This window comes from Cnephaeus nilssonii, assembly GCF_951640355.1.
Source record: "Cnephaeus nilssonii genome assembly, chromosome: 12".
Lineage (NCBI taxonomy): Eukaryota > Metazoa > Chordata > Mammalia > Chiroptera > Vespertilionidae > Cnephaeus > Cnephaeus nilssonii.
In genome coordinates, this window is record NC_137083.1 from 65,566,841 (window position 1) to 65,594,316 (window position 27,476).

The following is a 27,476-nucleotide window of genomic DNA, read 5'->3' on the forward strand; positions in this document are numbered from 1 at the left end:
CGTCAGAAGGAGGTGAACTCTTCCCCTTAGCTCACCTCGCCGGCTCCTGCAGAAGCTGCATCGCCAGGATGTAAATAGGCAGAGCAACCGTTACCGAGAAGGCAATCGCCCCAAGGCAGGGCGGAGCGTGGGGCTTCGTCCGGGCTCCTCTCAGGCGCAACATTGAATCCACAGTCAGGTGTCGGTTGCAACTTTTCAAGGTCAGCCACCGGGAGCAGAGAGTCCCTCTCGGAGCCTTGGGGGTTCGCAGCGCTCGGGTTGGATTTGGCTGAGAAATGCACCGGACGCCAGACGAGGAAGGATCGTAGCGCCGGAGGGCGGTGACCCCCCCAATCCCATCCCCCCCAAGCTCCGGGTAATCTCCCGTTCCCCGCTCTCCGGGCGGCCGTCTGTGACATGTGTCTAACTCTCTGCAGCAACTTAGGCAGCAGGTGTCGGTCCTAAGCTGGAGCCGCGGCTGCCGGGCGCACCCTCACCGAGCCATGCCGGGCCGGAGCGCGCCTCTCGCCCGCACCTCGCGGTCGCTGCTCCTGCTCCAGCTCCTGCTCCTGCTCCTGCTCAAGGTTTCTGCCTCTACTGCTCGCGGGTCCGCCCCTGCGCCCAGGAACGAAACTTGTCTGGGGGAGAGCTGCTCACCTACATTGAGCCAGCGGCGCAGCAGGGACGCTTGGGGGCCGGGTCATCCCGCGGGAGCCCCTCCGCTAAGCCGCGCGCCCAGGGAGGGGGAGCGGGAAGCCGCGGTGCGCGTGGCGCCCCCGTGGGACCTGCCGGCGGCCCGGAGCGGTGACCCGGGTGCGGGCAGAGGGGCGGAGGCGTCGGCGGCGGAGCCCTCGGGACCTCCAGCCAGACCCCCTGGCGCCCGGAGGTGGAGAGGTGCCCGGGGTCCGGAGCCCCCTGGACCTCTGGGGAGAGGGAACCCCACCGGTCTCCAGCTCTTCCTTCAGACCTCAGAGGAAAAGGAGAAGGGTCCTGGAGGCGCTGGCATGTTCGGGCGCAGCCAGGAGCCCGGTGTGAGGACGGAACCCGGAGCCGGGGACCTTTATTACTGGCCAAGGAGAGCCGGGAGACACCAAGGGTCCCGCCACGACTCCCCCTCCAGGACGGTCAGCGGACCACCGGGGCGCGAAGGGCGGATGATCGCGCCCCCCGGGAGGGCGCTGGCTCAGAACGGGTCCTCGGGTGAAGGGCTCCGCGAACGCGAGGATCCCCGCCGGCGAAACAGCACCAACCGGCGCTTGCGCCTGAAGAACCCCTTCTACCCGCTGACCCAGGAGTCGTACGGAGCGTACGCGGTCATGTGTTTGTCGGTGGTGATCTTCGGGACCGGCATCATTGGCAACCTGGCGGTGATGTGCATCGTGTGTCACAACTACTACATGCGGAGCATCTCCAACGCCCTCTTGGCCAACCTGGCCTTCTGGGACTTCCTCATCATCTTCTTCTGCCTCCCACTCGTCATCTTTCACGAGCTGACCAAGAAGTGGCTGCTGGAAGATTTCTCCTGCAAGATTGTGCCCTACATCGAGGTAATGCCTTCCAGAGGGTCTCACACTATTGGCTTTACCCACTTCCGGGTTTTGTAGTATCAGGACGGCTGCTCCAGGTCCCTACCTGACTGTTGAACCCCTTCACTTTCCCCTTCATTTCTCTTGCCAATTATCTATCATCTATCTATCTATCTATCTATCTATCTATCTATCTATCTATCATCTATCTATCTATCATCATCATCTATCATCTGTCTATCAAGAGGGGTAGCTTTGTTCACTCACCTTCAAACGCATCTGCTCCCAGATTGTGCAGTAATTATGATCTCATAATGTGTAGAATTGTTTTGATTTTAAATTTAGTTCCCTGACTAGAGTGTCACATGTATTTCTGATTTGGCACCAAGCAGAGGTTCCAGAGTTAATAAAGGGCCAGCGCATGGTTGCCATGCTCAGAACCCAGCAAGGAAAAAACCTGTATCATTTGTCTTCTAGGTTTCCGGGCTCCAAGATGATGTTTCCCCTCAAGAGATCATTGCATTTTTTTTTTCTTAAATATCAAAATAGGAGCAATATTTTATTCAACAAAGGAAACCTGCCTTTCTTTGTTTGCCGGTTGGCCTCATGGTATATTAATAACCTCCCAAATTAGTTTAAGTGTCTTCGGCTGTCTGCCATGCTGTCCCATCTAAACTCTCGTGTCATGTCTTGTTTCTGTTTCCTCCTCAATTTCTCAACACTTTTATTTATTTTTGTATGAATGAGCTTAAGCAAAAATAACACTTTGGCCATCCTGGGACAGGATTTATTGAACATTCTCAAAGTATATATGTATGCCATTTGCCATTGGCTATTTTAAGGGGTTGACTCTAAAACTAGAAGATTTTTTAAGAAGAGGGGCACATATATAATAGGTTCTAAACTTTGGAAACGAAAATCTTTCTGCGTAAAATTTGACTGTTTCATCCTACAGCTAGTGTCCTGCACTGTTCTTGTGGCAGCTGGAACGTGCTCTTTAAATGGCCTCTCTTTAAACACCAGCTCTTGGAAGGAGCCCAAGTGCTTTGTTGCCAGTTGTGTCTTTAGCCAGCTGGCCCTTGATTTCCTCCATTCATACTGCTTGTTTCATTTATGGAAGCAGAAGAAGGGAAACTGTAAATATTCCAGAGCCCCTGATCCTGTCTGGCACCAGGGCCAGTGACACTATGTTCAACATTGTTCCAGGGCCTAAGGCTAGGGGATAAGTACACAGAAACAGTACCTACTTAGAAGGACCAAGACAAGAGTCAGTAAATAAGACCCTGTGTTATCCTGGCAGGGATCAGATGCAGGATCATGCCATGCTTGCTAAATCAGCTGTTCCTACTTTACCAGGATCCAGGATTTCTCTTGTTGCCAAGCTCCAAGGAGCTCTAAAATATCCAGTTTATTTGGTAGACCATCCGATGTTGAATTGCAGAGGAGGCAGTTGAATTTATGTTAGTGAATATGTGTCTACCAATTGCCTTTTCAAGGTCCATTTCAATTCAAAATTTCTTTTGTTTAAGAATGTAGAAGAAATAAAAATATGTAAAGAAGAGGCAATAGTAAACTGTAAAATGAACAGGGGAGTTACTCCAATAGGAAAGGCATATGTATTGGACGTGAAGAAACCTTTATCATTAGAGGAAAAAGTAATAAAGAAGACAGAAAAAAAGGAACTGGGGAAAGAAACATTTTTACCAAAGTTCTTGAAAAAAAAACTTTAAAAGAAAAGAATTCCATCGAATTCACACAAAAATTGGTTAAATTAATGAGACCTATAAATTGTGAGCAATAGTATTTATTATGTATGGCAGGGGTCCTCAAACTTTTTAAACAGGGGGCCAGTTCACTGTCCCTCAGACCGTTGGAGGGCTGGACTATAGTTTTAAAAAAAACTATGAACAAATTCCTATGCACACTGCACATATCTTATTTTGAAGTAAAAAAACAAAACAGCAAAAAACACCCACATGTGGCCCGCGGGCCATAGTTTGAGGACGCCTGATGTATGGGTTTTCATTTTCATTCTAATTCTAAGAAGTTTTAAAAAATATGTCCTATACTTTCATTTGTATTTCATCTTCCAATTTAATTCTCTGCTCCTTAAGAATACTTGTTTTTACCTCTTATTATATACACTAGTGGCCTGGTGCATGGATTCGTGCACATGGAAAGAAAATTAATTAGAAGAAATATTTTAATATCGCTATTTGCCCTTTCTCTGTAATAGAAATGTCCACAAAAACAACCAAATTCATGATCAACAATGACAGATCAAAACACACACGTGCAGTTGGCGCCACTAAGAGCTTTATATGTACTGCACATGTGCGAGTCAACGTTTATTTTTAAATTGCCAGTGCTGGTCATATGTACTGGCCAGTCGGTCGGTTGGTCAGATGGTCGGATGGATGTAGGGAAGTTCCGTCATTTCGACATATGTACATATGTGCTTTATGTTTTTTATTATTTATTTACCACAAGTAAAAGTCAGGAATTGTTATCTTTCTTTTAAATTATTTTACTGTTTCACTTCATTACTGCTGTGTATGTGCTCCATGTGAGTGACATAGGTGCTTATGTATGTGGGTTCCGACTTATGGCAAAAATCACGTTTTGTCACAGTGTAGGAACATATCTACGACGGAACCCGAGGACCTATTGTACTGGACTACTAACAGCTTCATAATTCCTGATTATGACAATAAGTACAGTCCAAAACCCAAAAATAAAGAATTTCTGCATCCAGGAGACACTGTTATTTTCACAGAAGTCACAGAGATACATTTAGTGCCTGTTCCATCTCAGGTTTCCCCCAAAACAGACCCTAATGTGGGAATTTGCTTGCAGGAAGTATGTTGGGGTACACACGCAAGTTCAGTGCCGAGTAGGGAATGGAGCATGCGGGACTGGGCAGAAGGAGAAGCTGAACTGTGATGCAGATGCCACAAAGACCACAGGGAGCCCCAGGTCTGAGGTGGCCCTGCAGAGACATCCTGAATGGAGGCACGAGGGCCCACACTCCATGTCCCCTAATGGACCAGTCATTGGATACAAGTGGCTCCCAGAAAGGGGGCACAACCTTGAGCTGGGTGGATCTCTTTGGTCAAGGGCAATTTCTAGAGAGGGATGCAGTTAAGAGCCATCAACCACCAGTAGTGCTAGTGGTTGGGTGAATCAGCACTTCATTAGGGCGGCAATCTGGGTGGGGAACCACAGCCTCCACCACAGTAGCTTTTGAATTATCATGTTAAATTACAATCAGATGGCATTTTAATCCAACTCCTTGATCTTAAAGATGAAACATGAGGCTCAGAGAAAAGAAATGACCATCCTAAGTATATACTAGTGTACCGAGTCAGTCGCAATCAGACTCTTTGTTTCAACACTTGATGTTGGTGTTTACTATTAAACTAACATCTTTGAGGCAAAAGTGTTCCTTGAGTACATTCATTTTTCTTTCTGTTCTTTGGCGTCTTTAAAAAATATTTCTATACCCAATAGATGATTATAAGATAATAGGCTGCAATTGGTATATGATGGCATTTATAGCTTCTTATATTACTAGAGGCCCGATGCACGAAATATGTGCAAGAGAAGGCCTTCCTTCCCCCAACTGCCGGCACTGGCTTCCCTCTGGCACCTGGGACCCAGGCTTCCCTCGCAGCCCCTACTTGGTCTGGAAGGTCGTCCAGAAGGACACCTGGTCTAATTAGCATATTATGCTTTTATTATTTTAGAAGTTTCATCTTGTTTCTCATAAATTGACAGTAAGATTCTATAGTTGGTAGCATTAAATTTTTTAAAATTACAATAACCCTAGACAACTGCACTTTTAAAACATAATTATTTTAGTGATCAAGTAAAGTTCTATAAGTTATATTTTATGTTCTTTAAATCACAAAGTGTTTTAGATTAGTGAAGAACATTACAACTTTAAACAAATGAGGGTTTAAAGAAATCAAACATTCGTTTAAACTTTCTCCAAAACCCGTCTCTTCCCAATCATTTTCCTCTTGACCACAAGACTTCTAAAAATTATTTGAGATTGTACCTCCTTTTATTATCTAGCATTTGCCTTTTCTTCACTTATATTTATTTGTTGGCTATTTTCCTTCCTTTCTTTTTTTTTTTTTTTTTTACCACACACCCTCTTATTGATTTACAATGTAGGATTTACCATTTTTTCTATTTTCAGTGTTATTTCTAATATTTCTCATTTTAAAATTTTATCCATAATTTATTTTTATTGAGGTATTATTGACATATAACATTATATTAGTTTCAGGTATACAACATAATGATTTGATATTTATATACATTGTAAAATAATCACTACAACAAGTCTAGTTAATACTTCTCATATTACATAGTTACCAATATTTTCTTGTGATGAGAACTTGTAATATTTACTTTCTTAGCAGCTTTCAAATATGTGATACAGTACTATTACCTATTATAACCATGCTGTGCATTACATTCATAATGCATTTATTTATTACTGGAAGTTTGAACCTTTGATCCCCTTCAATCATCTCTTCCACCCTGACCCCTACTCCTGCCTCTGGCATCCATCAATCAGTTTATGAACTTGTTTGTTTTAATTTTGTTTTTGTTTTGTTTTGTTTTGTTTTGATTCCATATATAAGTGTAGTCATGCAATATTTGTCTTTCTGTGTGAGTTATTTCACTTAGCATAATGCCCTTGAGACCCATCCATGCTGTTGCATATGGAAAGATTTTATTCTTTTTTATGCCTGAATAATATCCCATTATGTATGTGTGTGTGTGTGTATATATATATATATATATATGTATATATATATATATATATATATATATATATATCCTCCTATATAATAAAAGGCTAATATGCAAATAGACCGAATGGCGGAACAAATGAACAACCGGTCGCTATGACGTGTGCTGACCACCAGGGAGCATGTGAGGAACATGGCAGGCGTTGGCCATGGCAGGATGGTGGAGCAGGTGAAGGGGGGGGCCACCAGACCAAGGCAGGGCACTGGTCGCTGTCATTGGGGCGAGCCTCCGGTGGTTACTGAAAATTCTTTGCTCCTGCATGCTGCAGTCCCGTCCAGCGCTCGCACCTGCTGCCAGCGCCAGCTCCACTCGCACCCACAGCCACCGCTCGCACCCACTGCTGGTTCCCAGCACTAGTCCCAATCACTTGGTGCCATCAGCAGGTGTGAGGGCTTCTCCACTTCCCCCTGTTCCTGAGGGGCGATCGGGGCAGCAGCCGCTGCTCGTACCCACTGACGGTGCCAGCCCCAATCATTCCACACCATCAGCGGGTGCGAGCGGGGCCAGCGCTGTAAGTGCATGGGAGCGATAGCAGCAGGAGCGGGGCTGCCGGCAGACAGAGGACTGGGGGCTGTGGCAGGAGGGGCCAGGTGGGGGTGCACAGGATGGGCCAAGACCTGCCCCTGTGCCTACTGCAGCCTCACAGCCCACAGTTCCTTTCAACGTGCACGAATTCGTGCACTGGGCCCTATATATATGCCACGTCTTTTTTATTCATTTATCTGTCAATGGATACTTAGGTTGTTTCCATTATCTTGGTAATTGTATGCTGCAATAAACATGAGGGTGTATATCTTTTCAGTTTAGTACTTTTGTTTTCTTTAGATAATTTCCTAGAAGTGGAATTGCTAGATCATATGGTAGTTCTATTTTGAAATGTTTGAGGAACCTCCATACTGTTTTCCATAGTAACCACAATGCATTTTTATTGATCTTTATAAATCTCCTCTTTTGCATTATTTTCATTTTTTATCACAGTTCTTTTTTTTTTTTCTACAGTGTGAGGATTAGCGGAATCTTAAGGAGGTAGTGGAATTTGGGGGTGGGGGTGGGTTTGTATAGAAAAATAGGAGACATTTCTTCAGCAGAAATTATAGATTTTTGCAATTTGTATTCAACTGTTCTTTTTATTTCAATTTGTTGACATAGGCTTGAGGAGAGCACCCAATCTCCAGGATCTATCACTAGAAAGGAAATTTTATCATATTTAATATTGCTTTGAGTGGAAATATACTGGGAACACTTGTAGTTGATAACTTAGCTTCTTCCTTTTTCTTAATCCTCATTGGAGAGTATTTTTTTCCATTGATATATATATATATACTAGAGGCCCGGTGCACGAAATTCGTGCACGGGGGGGGGGTGTCCCTCAGCCCAGCCTGCACCCTCTCCAATCTGGGACCCCTCGAGGGCAGTCGGACATCCCTCTGACAATCCAGGACTGCTGGCTCCCAACTGCTCGCCTGCTGCCTGCCTGATTGCCCCTAACCGCTTCTGCCTGCCAGCCTGATCACCCCCTAACCACTCCGCTGCCAGCCTGATTGATACCTAACTGCTCCCCTGCCAGCCTGTTTGCCCCCAACTTCCCTCCTCTGCCAGCCTGGTCACCCCTAACTGCCCTCCCCTGCAGGGTTGATTGCCTCCAACTGCCCTCCCTTGCAGGCCTGGTGCCTCCCAACTGTCCTCCCCTGCTGGCCATCTTGTGGTGGCCATCTTGTGTCCACATGGGGGCAAGATCTTTACCACATGGGGGCAGCCATATTGTGTGTTGGAGTGATGGTCAATCTGCATATTACTCTTTTATTTTATATATATATATATATATTTTAAGAGAGTGGAAGGAGGTTGGAAGGGGAAGAGAGAATGAGAGAGAGAAACATGGATGTGAGAGAGACATATCGATTGGTTACCTCCAGAACACACCCAGGCTGGGGCCTTAGGGATTGAACCTACAACCCAGGTATGTGTCCTTGACCAGATATCGAACCGGAGACCCTTCAGAGCTCAGGCCAATGCTCTAACCACTGAGAATGCTGGTCAGGACTAACTGCTTCCTTTTTATTCCAGGATTATGATGCTTTGTGGCTTAGTGATAAGCCCCATAAGGACCAAGGGAAGATGGAGTGGTATGAAAGGGGGATAGGAGAGAAGGCATCCTAACATACACATTATTTTAAACTGGTTTATGGGATAGTCATCAGACAAAAACTATACTCAAATCAAGATTTGTATGTGGAGAGAGAGAAAGAGGGGAAGATAAAACTAGAGTTAGGGATAGAGATAGAGACAGATGAGATAGAGAGATAGACAGAGAGACACAGAGAGAGATGGAATAGAGGTCTGGATTACAGTAGAAGAATGGCAGAGGAGTTTCCTATCACACCATCTAACAAATGGTTAAAGCCAATATTCAGGCATTGAACGTGGCAAGTGAAATAGCTCTTTGCTCATTACTTGATTGAAGCCAACCAGAGTCAATGTATCCTCTGAAACAGATTCACTGCTAAGTATTTATTTCTTTGGACCTTAATGGGAGGTTTTGAATTATATAGAATCCTTAGTTTAAAGAAATCACACCTTCATGGTGTGTGGTAGGGCAGAAGACATCAAATAGTTCTAAGATAATTCCAGCTCTAACTGTATTTTTCACTTTTACTTGGATACAGATTCCTGCGTGAGGGTGGCAAATGAATAAAGGGAATGCATTTCACCAGGGTCTCTGGACTAGAAATGATTTGTGAAAGGTCTAGAATCTCTTGTGATGAAAAGAGCCAGTTTCTCCCAGTGGCTTTAGAAATACTGGCTTTAAAGTGAATGAAACAAATGGCCCTTTCATTGCTTTAAAGATTGTAAGCACCAACGGGTAAGAAAGGAAGGTACTGAGAGCAGAAGATGATAATACCACACAGGTAGGCAATTCTTCACAGGTTTCCCTTGAGTCCCTACATTCATGTAATAGCACATTGATCTTGGCAGATGGTAAATTTGCTTGAGTGTTGGATTAGCCATTAGGTATTCTAATGGACTTTTAAGTGGAAACATACAGTTTTATGAGCAATTTGAAAGTTACTAATATTCTCAGGGAAAATAGACTCAGTGTGTGAGAATGGTGCTTAAAAAATATTTAATGCTTCCCATTAATCCCTTTATAATTATGTTCTGCATTCCCATGAAAATGAAAATATTTAGCTGATAACTCCCACAGAAAGGAAAAAAATGCTATAGAGTATGCTCTTATTTATAATTCCATGCATGAACAGTGTATGGTGAAGTTTACTGAATTTGGGTTCCATGTAAGAAATAAAAACTTTATGATATTCAAATGTGAAATTCAAATAATTTTTTCAACTATTGATTGTAAGAAGAATGTCATACTTTTCTACAGCTTGTCAATGAGGTATAAACACGAACATGATTTTTCTTTATCTCCCTTCTAGAAATATTAGTTGGCATTCAGTTTTTAAGGATTATATATGGAACAGCAGCACCCAATAACTGACTAAAGAACAGTTTGAATAGTTCATTTTCTATCATCCCTTTCCATATATGTCATTCATTCATTTATTCAATATACATTCATTCATCAAATATTTGGCTTCTTTTTTCTATGATAGACACTATGTTAGGAGGGGACTGGAGTGTAAGGGGGAGGGGAAGAGCTGAAAAAGTGTCCAGAGATGAATAACATAGAGGAGTCACTGCTACTAATGTTATGGGAAAGTAAAATAATGTTTTCCCACGTGATGAAAACTATCACAAAGGTTTAAACAAGGTATTATGGAAGTTCAGGAATGGCCCTGGAATAGGTCAGTTCACAATTATACTTGGTTATGATCAAAGAAAAATTAAAGTGAAAACTGTGCTCCCTCTAATTCTTTTTGAATAATTTTTTTTACAGTTAGTCATCATAAATGCCATACTGTGGCGAAAAGTTACATCAATGAAAATATTTTAACTCCTGCATTCTTATTTTCTCAACCTCTCCTGGCATAGGAGACCTACAAGAATAATTGGCAAAATTATTTAATCGATATGACAGTCTTTTCTAAATTTTGTTTAGAAAACAGAATTATTCTAAATATTCTTAAATATTTAGTTATTATTTAGAATATAATTTCTGAGATAACCATCCTTATTAACCATAGGACATTAATTAAATCAAATTTTAAAATTTTATTTGACTAGCTTATGTAGCAATGTAATAATAGTACATTACACTGAGTCCCTTCCTTCTGAAAATCTTAATGGCATACCTATTATTTAGTTTGACCTTAGAGAACCTAGGAAGAAAGGCTGACTTAGGAGGCACTTTAGACCCTATCACTGAGTGGTGGGAAGGAGAACATGAAGAATGCTTTTCCAAGAACTGGATTAATCTCTCAAGCACACAGTCAGAGTGAGGACTTATCCTGAGTTTCTGAGGGCTGTCAAGTGTCTACAAAGCATCCTTCAAGAGAAAAAAGGAATCAAATATGTCTGCAGAAGCAAAATAGATCTGAGCTTAGATGTCTACCCAAGGTGGAGTAGGTATGGGTCTTCCTTGTCCTTGGCCCTTAGGCTGCCTGGTCCTTGATAGAATGTTTCCACCTTTAATAGCTCTTCCTGTGTGCTGCAACTAGACTCAACAGTGTCATATTGGACACACAGGGATCTGCGTTTGGGATGCGGACTGTGGGGAGACAGATGGACGGGCTGCTGTGCAGTGAGGTTTGTCTCTGTCGCTGCACTTCTTCTCCCATCCCCAGGGTTCCTCCTGTCCTTTTACTTCCCAAGAATTGACCTCCAACATCCCATAATTAACTCAACTTTATTGCCAAGACTAACTCTTAAGTATCCTAATTAGAATGGTATTCTTCGTGCCAGAAGAGATGATCTCATCTAAAATTTCAAGGTGGAGTGGAGGAAGGGATCTTGGCAACCTCAACTATGGGGTCTTCCCATTTGCAAAGTAGGTATAGATACTTCCCATTAAACCCAGAATATAATCGCAGTACCAGGCTTATTCTTGAGACAGAATATTTTTAGTTTGTGAATGTATAGTAGTTTTCAGTGTTACTTGTCAGCACATTTCAGTGGTTCATAGCATTAATGAGGCCAAGGTCATTGATTTGATCTCTGCCTGGAGTGATTCATTTTTATTATATCTGTGACTGTACTTAGGGCCACGCTTTTACTCCCTCCTCTTCTTTCTCTACTTTCTGCCTTTCCTCCTACTTTTACTATCTTCTCCTTGGGTCACATCACTCCCATATAGGAAGAACATCCTGTTAATCAATTCACAACAAGTTGTGAGATTTAGAGATATTTGTCTTTTGTAAGAGGTTTGAATGAGCATGAGTACTACTTCTGAATAGACTACCAAGAAAATTTACAGAGAAATTTTGTCTTCAAATATGGTTTATCGGTATCTTCAAATCTTAATTACACAAGCGCAAATGGAGGAGGCCAACTCTAATTTTGTTTTCAGTGTAGGTTTGCCATCATGCAAATCGATGTCATTAGACACAGGGAACACATTTGTTACTTATTCTTTAGAAACTCATCAGAATCCCAAGGTAAAAAAATGAAATTCTAGGTAACTTGACGATTGATGAGAAATATCACAATAATACCAAGCATTGAAAACTGGACTGTGGGTTGGGGTAAATATTATGTTTTGAAATGAATTTCTAGTTATTGAGAATGATTATGGAACATATAACTCCCGTAAGACCTGTTGTTTCCAATAGATGGCTTTTTCATCTTAGGACAAATGATATTAACCTTGCTTCATTTGCATTTTTATACTAATGAGCATTTAATTATACTTATAATTAAATTATAACATTTTAGATGAGTTATATTAAACATTTCTTTTTACTACAAAAGAAATATATTGTTACAAAACTCAGAAGTCACAATTGGTAGGAAACCTTATGTCAAGATGCGACTATAACGGTAAAGAAAGATTTACAGAATCAAGACAAGTTTGGGGGTGATATGTTGGCTTTTAAATAGTCTCAATTGCTTTTAAAATAAGTAAGAGCATTTTACCAGGCATAAGCAAGACAGAGGAAGGAGGAGAATGAGGCAGTAATGACAGTTAATGCCTTCAAAATATTTTTCCCCGTGACATTGAGATCATATATAGATGAACTAGATTGGGCACCAGTGAAATAAATGGACATTTAGGATATGTGGTGTATCAGATTGATCTGTGATGCTGGTAAAAGGAGAGTGTCTGTGAAGAGCTCTATTTCATTTCAGAGATGTGTGCTGCTGGTGGGGGTGAGGCACATCACTCCTCCGCACTCTGTGTGGTTCGGAAACACTAGTGGAAGTGTGTCACTGCCGTAGGACCCTGGTTTGCACGCACTCTGAAATGAAGACCTTTAGATAAAGGCCATCTCATTCAAAGCTGTCTGATAAACAGTGGCTCTGAAAAACACGCTGTCCCCACTGGTGCTCAAAGCAGTGTCTCTTCCTGGGGAAGTTGCCCTAAAGTGCTGAAAGGAACAGGATTATGGAAAATGCAGGAGGAAGCCAGAGGCATATAAGCTGCAGCCATTTAGAGTTTTCAAAGGAAAACGCTACCCTGTGCTCCTCCTGCTTTTTTTCCTGACTTGATTGTTAGGCCTGTAACCACGGACTCATAATAGATAATCATTCATGGCCCAAATGAATGGGTTTCCTTAACAATAATGCCCTTGTTTGGAGAGTTACTTGTAAACAAAGGATAGCACAGAAATAGATGCACTTAAACATCTTTTTGAGGTAAAATATGTTAGGCTAGAGTACAATTGTCATGACTTTGGTTAGAAATTTCCCTATTTTGTAAAAATCAGTGTATTCCGGTGGCTTTGTGTACTTAAAGCATGTAGATTTAATTTCATATGAAAGAAATTTTGCTTAGAAGTACATTGGTCTAGCCTTGCTGGTGTGATTCAGTTGTTGATCGTCGTCCTATGAACCAGGAGGTCACAATCAGGGCACATGCCTAGGGTGCAGGCTTGATCCCCAATAGGGGGCGTGCAGGAGGCAGCCTATCAATGATTCTCTCTCACCATGGATGTTTATCTCTCTCTCCCCCCCTCTTCTTCTCTGAAATCCATAAAAATATATATTTTTAAAAAAGAATTACATTGGTCTATTTTATCCCACTAGAGTTATCACTGATTTCTATGAGAAGGTTTAGTAAAAGATACTCTTGACATGATTAAGAGTTGGACCTTATGTGATCTGTGTTTCTGTTTCACAGCTTCCTCTCAATCATAATACTTTCTTCTTTTTTTTAATATTTTTAATCCTCACATGAAGACACGCTTTTATTGATTTTAGAGAGATAGGAAAGGAGAGAGAAAGAGAGAGAGAGAGAGAGAGAGAGAGAGAGAGAGAGAGAGAGAGAGAGAGAGAAACATTGATGTGAGAGAGAAACATCAATCTGTTGCCTCCAGCATGCACCCCGACTTGGGATTTCACCCACAACCTGGGTATGTGCCCTGACCAGGAATTGAACCCATGACCCTTCGGTACACTGGACAATACTCCAACCAACTGAACCACACCAGCCAGAGCCACAATGCTTTCTTATGTGTCTGCAGTAAGCTTCTGAGAAATGGAGCAATAGCTAACACAGGATCTTCACAGGTGAATGTCTTTCATAAAGTGTATGCTCTTTGTTCATATCTTTTTGAATGAGCAGGGATTTAATGTAGCACCAAGTGAATATGGTGGACCAGGTTATCTCACGAGGGGAGGTTTGTCTGGCATCAGGAACCTCACCGACTGGGGAGGCCATTTGACACAGGAGCTGCCGCTTTCCCACCAGAGAGCTGGACTTTCCCTGCCTGCACCTGTGGGTGCCTTGAAGCAATGCTGCAGCCCCCCAGCCTCCCTGTTCCGATGCTGCCCTGGCAGGGGTGGGGAGGACCGTTACTGCTGTGACTCTGGGATAGAACAACTCTGTTTGAAAGAAAGATTTTAGAGTTGTTTGTTTTGATTCTTCTTGTTTCTGTGTTTTGATGCCAATCCCCTGAAAATGCCCAGTATCTTCTTTCCCCCTGTAGTTAAACATTTCTACGTCCAGCTTTCCTCTGAGGTTGAGGCTCAAAATTAATAGCCTTGTCTATTCAAAGTGTTTACCGTTCTGCTTTTGTGGATGTTAATTATTCCTCCCATTGCAGTTTAATTAATAAGAGATTGCATCTTACTCATTTCATCTCTCAGGATGTTGCTTCAAAGAACTAACCGTCTAAGCTAGTGCTTAACAGCTTTACTCCCAAGAGCATATCTCATAGCGATATTGAATTTTAGCAATCAGATATGGTCATTAAATGCAGAAGATCCAGTATTCATGATACAGTTTTATAATTATATATAATTGCACCATTCATCTTGATAGAATTTCTAATGAGCTGTATGTAAACAAGTATATTTAAAAATTGTGATAGAAATATTTTCATGTTACCCCAACGTTTAGCAGTTTTAATTACATGGATACATTTCATATCTGAGTAAGCAGAAATTAGCCCATTATCCATTATCCAAGTGACTTTTATCAATTAATATCTGAGGTATGAAGTTTATTCTTTACAGATGTTTAAAGCTTTCTGTAAATGTTTTGGGAAAGTACTGAGCATGGACTTTGTACCTTTACGGTTCTCTCACCTCATACAATTGAGTGCATACGTGAATTTATGGGGAAAAAATATGTGAAGTAAAAACACTGCAGGCAGTGATGGCAGGAGGGAGCAGACAGACATCTAGGACTGGCATTGGGCTGAGGTTGCTGTGGCAACTGCTTTGTAAGCGCTGTCTGCATTTGGGGCAGCATTTTCCTTGGAGGCTCCTTTAATAACCTCTCTGTAGCTCTTGCGACCTTCCTGGACAGTTCACCCTCTTTCCGCTGGATCTTGATGACAGAGAATACTATCAAGAGAAGTCCGATTTGAAAACAGGGAGCGGGATGCAGGAGCTTCCTGAAATTAGTCTGGGAAAATTGGGGAAATTGGGAAAATTGAGGTTCCCTCAACCCATGAATCATCAAGAATATTACAGATCAGACATGTCTGAGGTTCCGACTCAGGGCTACAGCTTTTGGGACCATGGCTGCAGAACTGAGCATCTTCAAATGGGAACAGTGGAGAAGAGTTGCCGAACAAAACGTTGGAGCACATGTAAATCTTGCTTAAAATGTGTCCTGGCTTTTGTTATCATGGGAGATGAAATACACACAACCCGAGGAAGCCCTGTTTTGCTTTCGAAGCAGTGAACATCTTCTAAGTAAGAGTGGGTGTGTAGCACAGCTTCTGATATCTAGGAGTGGCCATCAAACACACCAGTCTTAATGTATGTCCACCCACATTCATTTGTTATTACCTCTCAAGAAATGCTTTGCAACTGACTTGTGGTTAGGTATGCAAATGCTAGCTAGCTCTTGTGATAATTGATCCAGATTTTAAATCTCTAGATTTAAAATTAGGGAGAGTAATTGGGGAGAAGATGCTATCCCGGGTGTGTTCTTTGTAAGTAATGACAGAAAACTACCAAGAAAATAGATGTTTTGAGCCTCTGAGAGATTGCCTCTCTTTAGAGTCGCTAGTATTTTTATGTCACCAAGCTATTCTTTTCATAGAAATGTTATTCCTAATTTAGAGAGTGCACAGCATCTTTGTAGCTTTGTATTTGTGGACTGACTTGCGCTATAGAGTGACAGGCAAACGTGCAGAAACATCTGCATTAGTGAAGACCGCGCAGAAAGCCATGCTGAGGATTTATGCATATTTGATAATTTGGAATTTTTGTTTTGTTTTATCTTTTTATAGGAAAGTGAACCAAAATATTTCAAAAGCTAAAATGTAAATGAAAAGTTTCAAAAGTCTCTAAAATAGAATATGTACTGCAATTTCTATATAATACTGTTTGATGTAGACTTTCAGAAAATGCCAAGTCCTTCTCAGATTTTCATTCAAATGTGACAATTACTGATGTTTAAAAAAAATAATCTGATCATAGACAGTCGCACAGTGTAGACCTCAATTTTGTTGTTGTTGTTAATCCTCACTCGAGGATATTTTTCCATTGATTTTTAGGGAGAGTGGGAGAGAGAGGGAAAGACAGAGAGGAACATCGATATGAGAGAAACACATGTGTTGGTTTGGCTGCCTCCTGCATGCACCCTGATTGGGGCCGGGGCCAGAGAGGAGCCTGAAACCAAGGTACCAGTATGGGCCCTTGACTGAAATGGAACCTGGGACCCTTTGGTCCGCAGGCCGATACTTGATCCACTGAGCCAAACCGGGTAGGGCTAGACTTCAATTTTAAAAATTATTTTGAGCTTTTGGCATCGATGCTAAAAGCTCAAAATAAATTTCCATCAAGGTAAACTTATTAATTTGAGGATTAATTTTTAAAACATGAATATAAAGATGACTTTATTAGTCACATTAGATTGATATTTCTTATATTGTTTATGGGATACTTTCTGAAGATTTTGTTAAATAGGAATTGTGGTTATAAACTCCATCAAGACCTCTTGATCTCCACTGACCTAGACCATTGTTAGTCATATTATTTCTTCATTTTTGCTTTTCACATACTTGAACCCCCTCATTATATCTCATTTTCAGACTGTCTTCACCAACAGGAGAATGGTCAGGGCATGGGTACAATGTCCTTATTTTCCATATTAGAAGTAGTAGACACTGACTAATGTGTAGAGTGTAAGAAGAGGAGAGACAACTTGATGTTGGAACTCTCAGGATCCAGAAGACTTGCTGGATGCTGGAGCTGCAGGAGGAGACCATGACTTCTGCCCAACATTGTGTATGAGATTGAAAGCCAGGGTCTCTCTCTGAGCAGGACTTCCACCACCCCGTTGTCACCAAAACTGAGGTCATCTGGAAGTCATGGATAATTTCGCTCCGTCTGGAACCAGAGAGATTGAGGAAACACCACAAAGATTTCCTGCTGAGCCCAGACTGCACGGGCAGATGCAGAACGTGTTTGGGAAAGAACTGAATTATTCTTTGAATCTGTGTCAGGGAAAATTTGATTTGTTGGTTCGCACGCCTGCCAACATAATCCTGCAGATCTTCTCTTTTCTTAATTGGAATGACATTGGGCAGCTATCAAAAACCTGCAAGTAATTCCCAAAGATGTGTAACAGTGAAGAATTCTGGGGGAAATCTAGAACTTTACAGAAGAAAAATGCTCTTGCTACAAAGATGATAGGTATAATCATTTATAAGACGCTGCTGGCTTTCACCAAAATGTAGCCCAACAGAAGATCACACAGAGAAGACAGGTGGCATTTTTCTAAACTTTACTGAAGTTACCAAAAAAAAAAAAAAAAAAAAAAGGATTTAAATGGAACTTTCATGTAACAGTTACTACCATTAAAACCTTGCCTATAGCTGAGACTACAGGCAAGCAATTATCTGGTGGCGGTTTCCGTTAGTAATTTGTTTAAGAAAAACCCTCTTGACTCTGAATATTGTTCTGAAAATAAACTTATTTTCTCTCAAAAAAAAATAAAATCCACAAGGCAAGTTACCATGTTCTGGGGCGAGTGACAGCTTGAATGCAGTACGTAAACAACTCATGGTTTGAGTGCTAAAATTGTTATAACAAATGGCTTTCCTTTTGTCAACATGATCCCTTTGAGTTCTGAAAAATTAGATATTTACATCATATATATGTAGTCCCTGCCAAGGCATGACCTATAGCTGTGCTTCTTACACATTTCCACTAGCAGAGGGCAAAGGAAATGCATATACCCAGGTGCCTGGGGTTTAACCCAAACCATGCCATCTATGTAGGGAGTTTTCTTTTAGTCTCCTGTTTTCTCTTAATCCTTATGAATATTTTACCTTGTATTTATTGTCCTTGATTAAATATATAAATAATGACCACATTTATTTATTTATTTTTAAATAATCCTTTATTGTTGAAAGTGTTGCATATGTCCCCCATTAACCCCCTCCAGCCTGCTCCCATTCCCCGTTCCAGGCCCTCACCGTCCCAGTGTCTGTGGCCATGGTTATGCATGTATGCAGACAAGGTTATTGGCTGATTACTTCCCGCCCACCCACCCTCCTTCACCTTCCCTCCAAGATTCCTCACTCTGTTCCATGCTTCTATGTCTGTGGACCCACTCTGTTCATCAGTTTATTTTGTTACTTAGATTCCACTTATGAGTGAGATCATGTGATACTTGTCTTTCTCTGACTGACTTATTTCACTTAGCATGACACTCTCCAGGATTAATGACCACATTTATTAAACATTAAATCACTTCCATTTCCCCCAAAATGGTTGAGTAAATTTGATGCTGCCAGATGGTCACTGTAAGAACCAGCTTCCCCCTTCTTGGTTGACTATGGCCTCCTTGAGTGAGAAAACTGCTTCTTATTCCTTTCTATATCCCCAATATCTGGCAGAGTACTGGGTATAGAGTCACTATTAATAAATGTGTGCTTGTGTTTAATGTATGCCTATGTCCCTTAGTAGAGTACTAGAGGCACGGTGCACAAAATTCATGCATGAGGGGGTGTCCCTCAATTCAGCCTGCACCCTCTCCAATCTGGAACCCCTCCAGGGATGTCCAACTGCCTGTCCCTGGGATCGGGCCTAAACGGGCAGTCGGACATCCCTCTCACAATCCAGGACTGCTGGCTCCCAACTGCTCGCCTGCCTGCCTGCCTGCCTGCCTGCCTGATTGTTCCTAACCACTTCTGCTTGCCAGCCTGATCACCCCCTAACCACTTCCCTGCCAGCCTGATCGATGCTTAACTTCTCCCCTGCCAGCCTGATCGATGCTTAACTTCTCCCCTGCCAGCCTGGTCACCCCTAACTGCCCTCCCCTGCAGGCCTGGTCACCCCCAATTACCCTCCCTTGCCAGCCTGGTCACCCCTAACTGCCCTCCTCTGTCGGCCTGGTCGCCCCCAACTGTCCTCTCCTGTAGGCCTGGTTGCCCCCAACTGCCCTCCCTTGTAGGCCTGGTCCCTCCCAACTGCCCTCCCCTGCAGGCCATCTGTGGTGGCCATCTTGTGTCCACATGGGGATGGCCAGCTTGTGTGTTGGAGTGATGGTCAATTTGCATATTACTTCTTTATTATATAGGATCTGTATGATGTTCAATAAATATTTTATATAGAATATTGAATGAGTATGTTTGCACTAGGAACATGTATTTTTATTCTTGTAAAAGCCTCTGTGTGAAAAAAATATGTACATGTTTTTGGTTCTTAACTTTCAACTTGACTTATTGAGATGTCTAGACCATATGGGTGTAAGAGCAGTTCTTCTTTGAATACAGTGCTCTATGTGGTCAGCATCAGTGTTTTCGGATCTGAAGTTTTCCTGTGGCTGAGTATTTAGACATTCTATCTGGTTTCTTTTTGCTTTTTTTTTCATGGTTATTTTTTATATCTCCTATTTTCTTTGATGTCCCCTCATTATCTCATATTTCTTTCAATTTGATGAGCATATTTATTTCATGATAATTGCACTTCTGTCTGATTCTGTAACTTTTTTCCTTTGGCACATGAGCTCAGAGTGGTGGATTGGTGCATATTGTGATTTTATTATTTGTTTATTTATTTTAAAATATGTATTTATTGATGGTAGAGAGAGAAGGGAGAGGGAGAGAGAGAGAGAAAAAATCCATCAGTTGCCTCCCATACGCACCCCAACCAGGGACTAAACCACAACCTGGGTGTGTGCCCTGACCGGAATTGAACCAGTGACCTTTCAGTGCAGGACTAGTTCAACCAACTGATACACACCAGCCAGAGCCATATTGGGATTTTTAATTGTGAATTCACGTTCCCTGGAACTTTAGCTGTGTGATTTCTTTGAGGCTGGTTTTAAAGTGACTTCATGTTCACTTTTCCAGTGCCTGGGACAGTTTTAAACTGCATTGTGGGTTTCTCTGAGCCACGTAGCTGGTGTGATTTCTGGCTCTAGTCCAGTGTGAATTCAGGCTTCTGGTTGGAATTTGCCCATCCCCTTCAACTCCCCAATTCACCTAGAACCAAATCCTAAAATCCAGACAGGTTCCCCCACTATCTGGCTTGATTGTTGTTGTTTTTTCTCTTTATAACCATGAAATGTCACTATTCGGGGCTTTCTAAATTCACAAGGAATCTTTGACCTAATCCCCACTCCCAGTGGCCACAGTTTTGTTTACTATCTATGTACTTACGCACCTGGACCCATCCTTCTGGTTTAAATGACTTGGAAATCTCATCAGGATTAGCAGATGCCGCTAGGGCAAATGTGCAGCATGGGGTGGGGGTTGGGGTTGGAGCCCGTGGGTGAAGGGGAATGGGGGGGGGGGGAGTTTACTGACCTGTTTGAAGTTTGTTTTCTCTTTGATTATGACCTCTGGAGAATTTCCCTTTTTTGTTTCCCATAGATATATGCAAACAATAATATTAAAATACTTCCATTTATATTTAGGAGAAATTGGAAGAGATCTCTACTCATATCTAGTTTGTTGGAAACAATAGCTCTTGAACATCTGCTGTGTGTAAGGCATGCTAATGACCCTCACACTGGACAACATGGCCATCTTCTTCACTAATGACAATGGGATACACTCAGTGATCCTTACTCCTTCTCTAGCCCGACTGGTGGCAGGCATTTTCATGGTGACTGAAATTCTTGGGGTTTCTGTGTTCTTATCTATAATTAGGGGCCCAGTGCACTAATTTGTGCACCTTGAAAGGAGCTGTGGATCTTAAAGCTGCAGTGGGCACAGGGATGGGTCTCAGCCCCTCTTGCCGTGGCTCCTGGTCCCCTGTCTGCCAGCAGCCCTGCTTCTGCCGCTGCTGCTCCCACTCACTGACGGTGCCAGCCCTCCTCGCACCCGCTGAAGGCGCAGAGTGATTGGGGCCAGCGCCAGCAGCGGGTGCAAGCAGCAGCTGCTGCCCTGATTGCCCCTCAGGAGCAGGGGGAGGTGGAGAAGCCCTCAGGGGCGATCGGGGCCAGCAGCCGCCACTCAGACCTGCTAACGACGCCGAGCGATGGGGCCTGGCGCTGGGCGTCAGTGGGGCTAGCACCGGCAGCAGATGCGAGCACCGGGCAGGACCACGGTGTGCAGGAGCAAAGAATTTTCAGTAACCACCAGAGGCTCGACCAGATGACAGTGACTGGTGCCCCACCTTGGTCTGGCGCCCCTGCTCACCTGCTCCACCATCCCGCCGTAGCTGATGCCCACCATGTTCCACACTCTACCACCTGCTGCCAACGCCCACTATATCCCCCTGGTGGTCAGCGCACGTCATAGCGACCGGTTGTTCGGTTGTTCCCCCGTTTGGTCTATTTGCATATTAGCCTTTTATTATAAAGGATAAAATGGTGTTGGACTAAATGACCTTTACAGATCCTTCCAGCTCTAAAACTTTTTGACTCTATGCCTCTGAACCACTACATCAGTGATGGCGAACCTATCGTGTAGCCATTTCTGATGACACGCGGCCGCTGAGGCAGCCGCATGCCGAGGATGAAACATTTGCTGCTCCTGAGGATGAAACATTTGCGAAATAATGTTTTTTTTCCTCAAAGTGACACACTACCCGAGTTATGCTCAGTTTTTTGGCGAAGTTTGACACACCAAGCTCAAAAGGTTGCCCATCACTGCATTACATTTCCCCCCCTCATTTTCAATTTTCCTTCTTACAGTGATATGACCCGTATTCTGTGTTCCTCCCACAGGTTGCCTCGCTGGGAGTCACGACCTTCACCTTATGCGCCCTGTGCATAGACCGCTTCCGGGCTGCCACCAACGTGCAGATGTACTATGAGATGATAGAAAACTGCTCCTCCACAACCGCCAAGCTGGCTGTCATATGGGTGGGCGCTCTCCTGTTGGCGCTTCCCGAAGTCGTCCTTCGCCAGCTGAGCCAGGAGGACTCGGGCTTCAGTGGCCGCGCCCCCGCGGAGCGCTGCGTCATCAAGATCTCCCCGGACCTGCCCGACACCATCTACGTCTTGGCCCTCACCTACGACGGCGCCAGGCTCTGGTGGTATTTCGGCTGTTACTTCTGTTTGCCCACGCTGTTCACCATCACCTGCTCCTTGGTGACGGCGCGGAAAATCCGCCAAGCGGAGAAAGCCTGCACCCGCGGGAACAAGCGGCAGATCCAGCTGGAGAGCCAGATGAACTGCACGGTGGTGGCCCTGACCATCCTGTACGGGTTCTGCATCATTCCCGAGAACATCTACAACATCGTGACCGCCTACATGGCCACCGGGGTCTCCCGGCAGACCGTGGACCTTCTGCACATCATCAGCCAGTTCCTGCTGTTCTTCAAGTCCTGCGTCACCCCGGTCGTCCTCTTCTGCCTGTGCAAGCCCTTCAGCAGGGCCTTCCTGGAGTGCTGCTGCTGCTGCTGCGACGAGTGCGCGCACAAGTCCTCGGCCGCCGCCAGCGACGACAACGACAACGAGTACACCACCGAGCTGGAGCTGTCCCCGTTCAGCACCATCCGCCGCGAAATGTCCACCTTCGCTTCCGTCGGAACCCATTGCTGAAGGACGTTGGGTTTGCTTCGATTTTTTTATTTTTTATTTTTTTCATACCCTGGGAAAGTTTTTACTTCCTATTTTTTTCCTGACTGGGAAAGACATGCAGACAAAAGAGAGAACTATTAACTGCCGTAGAACTGATTTTGCAAATTAATATTTGTGCTTTGGGAAAAAAAAAAAAGGTTTATATTTAGTTATTTAAGAAGTCTGAGGAGGCCAATAGTTTTAGATAATGTTTATCTGGTACGGTGCTAATATTTTCTTTTGGGGGAAAAAAAAAAGTTCTCGCACCCTAACGCATTGCTAATTTTCTTTCTTTTCAAAATATAATCACTGTATGTTGATGATAGCCATGTGATTTTGTAGGTTATATTATGTTTGAGTTGTAATTGAAAGTATATTGTATATATACTATATCATGAGATGATTTGTAGATAAGAAACATTCACAAAGTAGCACCAAATAAATGACACTTTATTCTTTAATACCATTGTCGATCTACTTTTAACCAACTTTCAATAAATCTTTTAATTGCCTTAAATGCACAATCACTGGTTCTACGCACAATTTAAAAATGGCCTTAGTGTTTTATAATTTTATTTTCCTTTAAGGCAGGTCATCACTGTGTTATAAAGTCTTCTTAATACCGTAGTACTGTTTTATATGCATGGCTCAGAAAACTATATCCTATGTTAAAAGAAATTGTATTTTAATATTTAGATACAGATGTAAAATTACTTCCAAATATTTACAAAATACAAATAAGCAGACAGCAGAGTAGGAAGAAACTATCTTTTTGTTTTTGTTTTTAATTTATCTTTCAACTAGCATGTAGACCTGTAGGGTTTACTATAAGGAATAATGAGCTGAATTAAGGACTAAAATACAATGCACTTGTCACCCACTTCTCTCTGAACACTGACCTCTGCAGCGCTGTGACTGTTATGTGAAGCACTCTGAATGCTAATTTCTCTCCTTTTAAACAATGAACTTGATTAAATCTGTGTGATTTCATGTCTATAAGTAGACTGAAAGAACAGTAGTGGAGTAATAAAATATTTATATATCTTGATTAGAACACTTGAATATTCAAATGCTACCTTTGAATTGGCATTCCGTAAACTTCCAACAAAAAGCAAACCCTCTCCATCTGAAGAATTTGAATTCCTTAAGGAGTTCAAGTTGCAGCAGCTGTGTAGCATGCCTGGCAGGTGGGACACATGTCTGAATCCGATGGCAGAGACAGTGACCTGGTGACACAGCGTGGCAGTGTGGAACAGTGTCTGTGTGCTCAGAAAAGGCGGAGCGGGGAATCCTATGTTCTGGCTGGAAACCACCCTCTGTGCTTTCTGCTGGTCAGTTTCGGCACTGTTTGGCATAGCTGAGTAGCACCGTCTTTCTTTTAGGTTATAACGTGGTGTTTTTTTAAATCATTACATTTTAGTGCTAGAAAAATAAAGATACTTAATCCAGACTTTTCATCTTTCACATGAAACCCAGATTCTGACAGTGCCCAGAATACCTCCTTTTCCTCAGTCAGTACTGTTCAAAGGGATTCTCCCCGCTTTCTGTGTGTATTCGGAGGGATTTGAAGGAGAATAAGAACAAGGCATCGTTGCTTTACAGATCCCTGTAACAGGTCTTTGGAAAACTTCTCAAGGACGTTTGAGCTAGGTGTTGGCCACTGCACAGATCAGCAATTGTGATGCCCCAGTGTCTCTCACAATATTTACTCAACTTCATAAATACAGAAACATTGGCTGAGCACATGGTATAGAAACGGTTCTCTGCTATTACCTGCTATAGATGAAAGTATACAGAGCCTAGGGTCAGACTTTACAAAACCAGGCGAGGGTGGGATGGGAAGGAAGGCATACGACAAATAAATCAACAACCCTGATATCAGGTGGGACCCGTTAGGAAGGTGTGAAGTTCTAGGATGGTTCAGAGCTCAGGGTGGAGGACATCATGAAGGGCTTTAGGAGGTAACTGGGCGGATCGGCTTCAGCAGGAGTTGATCAAAGGTAGTATGAGAAGTGGACACTTCAGGATGAGAGAGTTAATTAAAGGAATAGAGAAAGGAATCATGAGGTGTGGTTGAAGAATAAGTCCAGTTTGGTGCCTATATGCTATATGTGCGTAGAAACCTCATGGAAAATACTGATGAAAATAGGCATTGAGACCATCTCATAAAAACATGTAAGATGCTTCTGTTCAAGAACATTTTTTCTCCAACCCTGCCCCCTCATTTTAAAAATAGATGGACTTTTTTCAGCCTTCAAGCACTCTCCAAGGTAACACGTGACGGTTTCTTCCTAATGTTTTGAATTCATCTTACACTTGAACGTATTCTTCAATTACTTTGTGTTGGTCTTGGCTTCCTATGTTCTTTTTCTAGGCAGCATATTCCAGTATGTCTGATTACAGCTAACCTCTTTCATAAAGAAAGAAGGAACAGCATATTAAAAGTTTCTACAATTTCACAGTCATGTTTTATGAATGTCCCTTCTCTCTTGCTGGTAAGCAGAACGTCTTTTAGTGAATGCAATTGGAGAACATTTACTGAGCTCCACTTTTGCTCTGCTGCTTACACTGTCAGTCTCTGAATTTGAAATCATTCAGCATAGGGCCTGTTTAATAGATGGGAATTACATTGTTTTAGAGCCCCAAGTGATCTCAAAGTCTGCCCATATTACCCAAATCTTTATATGTACAGACCTGATCCTCTGAGAAGTTTACTGACTTACACAAAGTCACATAATTTGATTTTGGTTGAATATTGATTTAGAATAAGAATTCTAAGAATAGCCCTGGCCAGGTGGCTCAGTTGGTTGGAGTGTTGCCCTCTGCACCAAAGGGTTGCAGGTTCAATTCCTGGTAGGGGTGTATACGGGAGGCAACAGATCCATGTTTCTCTCTTGCATTGATGTTTCTCTCTCTCTCTCTCTTTCTCTCTCTCTCTAAATAAATAAATAAATAAATAAATAAATAAATAAATAAATGAAATATATTATTCTCAGGCAAGGATTAAAAAAATTCTAAGAATATAATATCTCCTTTCAGGGATTATAAATAATAATTCTTACTACTTGACCAGTACACTCACAGCAATCTTTAAAATGCTATATTTATTTGGATAACGCATACTAGGTGTTCATTGTATGTTTGCTCAATGGAAAAATAAGCAAATATTTAAACTGAAAGAAGATGCAGAAATATTGTTTACTAGAGTACAGATGGAAAACCAGGACTTTGAGTTAAGAAGCCACGACAAAAGAAAAAGTAAGAAAGTATAGGTTTCTCGTAACAGTGTTCAGACCATAAAATTAGTAGTCTAGCATTCATCATATGATGTACATATCTATGGCCATATATGTAGTATGTTTTTTCAACAAAATATAACATCTGGGTGCTACAATTAAATCTTCAAACTTCTCTCTCTTAAAGTTATTAAGTCCAGGTAGCCCAAAAGCCACTTTAGTACGTGGCTCATTTTCTTCTTCCCCTCATTCACTCCATTCATGCAGTTAACCCTATATGCCAGCACTGTGCTAAATCTCAGGGACCTAACAGTGTAGGAATTAGATATAATTCAGTCCTTTTTCGAGTTAACAGTTTACAACTGTTAGACGTTATTCCCTCCATTGACTATTTAGCAAAAACGTGAGTAGTGCCGAGAAAGAAAAGTGCTCTGAGAGCAGGTGATAGGGGAACCTGACCTAGTGGTAAAATCAGAAAAAGTTTCCTTGAAGAAGAGCTAGGAAAGGGTTAGAGGTGGCAAGGGGAAGAGTCAAACAGAGGGAAGTGCTGTATTAAGGCTCTGTGTGAAGACAGAAGAGCAAGTTCAGCGAACAGGGAAGGCTGGCGTGCAAAAAGCCAAGGCAAGCATAGAGTAGTTAAGTAGCATGGAACCAGAGTTGGAATGAAAAAAAATTTCTGTTCATCTTCAATAGATTTCTGTTATATGTAGGTAGAATAAATTCAAGTTATCAATGTTATACTGACCTTCTGTGCTTCATGGGAGACCACTCATCATTGTTATTAGAAAACTGACTTCTTATGTAATTAAATCTAACAGTCTCAATTTTTAGTCTTGATTTTTCATTATAATTCACCGAATGTGCTTCCACACTTGTACCTCAAATATTGCAACCTGAAATGCAACGATTGAAGAAATTGTATTGATATTAGTAGAAGAGAATTATTTACTGTCATAGTTATGAGAACTTCTGATCCCTAGAACTCTGGTGCTAAATCAACTTTCCATTGCATTTTATAAATTTGTAGAGGATTAGAAGTCTTTTGGCTCAAGTTCTCAGAATTTGAAGATTGATTAAAAAAATAGTATGGCTTAATCAATCTTGACATGATCATTCTCTTGTACTAGTCATACTTTAATCAATCACATGGCTGTTAAATGATTTTTACATTTCCTATTAGTCCATTGTTGTCAATTATAAAAACTAGATTTGATATTTTTCTTGTATTTTTAAGACATATAAGTAATTCACATGCAATACATTCTTTGAAATCCATAAAAATCTTCTGAGTTGAACGAATGCTTTACTATGAACAGGCATGTGATTGATTTGTTTTACATATTTTATATATGCTGAATTTAAATATAATCA

The 27,476-nt window shown here is 42.1% G+C and overlaps 1 protein-coding gene across 1 annotated transcript; it reads left to right on the plus strand.

Moving 5' to 3' along the window:
• GPR37 (G protein-coupled receptor 37) lies at positions 1-23,312 on the plus strand. Its single transcript, XM_079785503.1, has 2 exons — positions 1-1,526; positions 22,033-23,312. Exons 1-2 carry the CDS (start codon positions 483-485, stop codon positions 22,849-22,851), a joined length of 1,863 nt encoding a protein of 620 aa, XP_079641629.1. The 5' UTR covers positions 1-482; the 3' UTR covers positions 22,852-23,312.
• Positions 23,313-27,476: the final 4,164 nt, after the last annotated feature.

What these genes read in the sequence shown, in the direction of transcription:
- GPR37 (XM_079785503.1), top strand. Translation starts at nt 483, where the DNA reads ATGCCGGGCCGGAGCGCGCCTCTCGCCCGCACCTCGCGGTCGCTGCTC. An exon ending in AGATTGTGCCCTACATCGAG is followed by an intron (nt 1,527 to 22,032) that starts GTAATGCCTTCC and finishes TTCCTCCCACAG; the next exon opens with GTTGCCTCGCTGGGAGTCAC.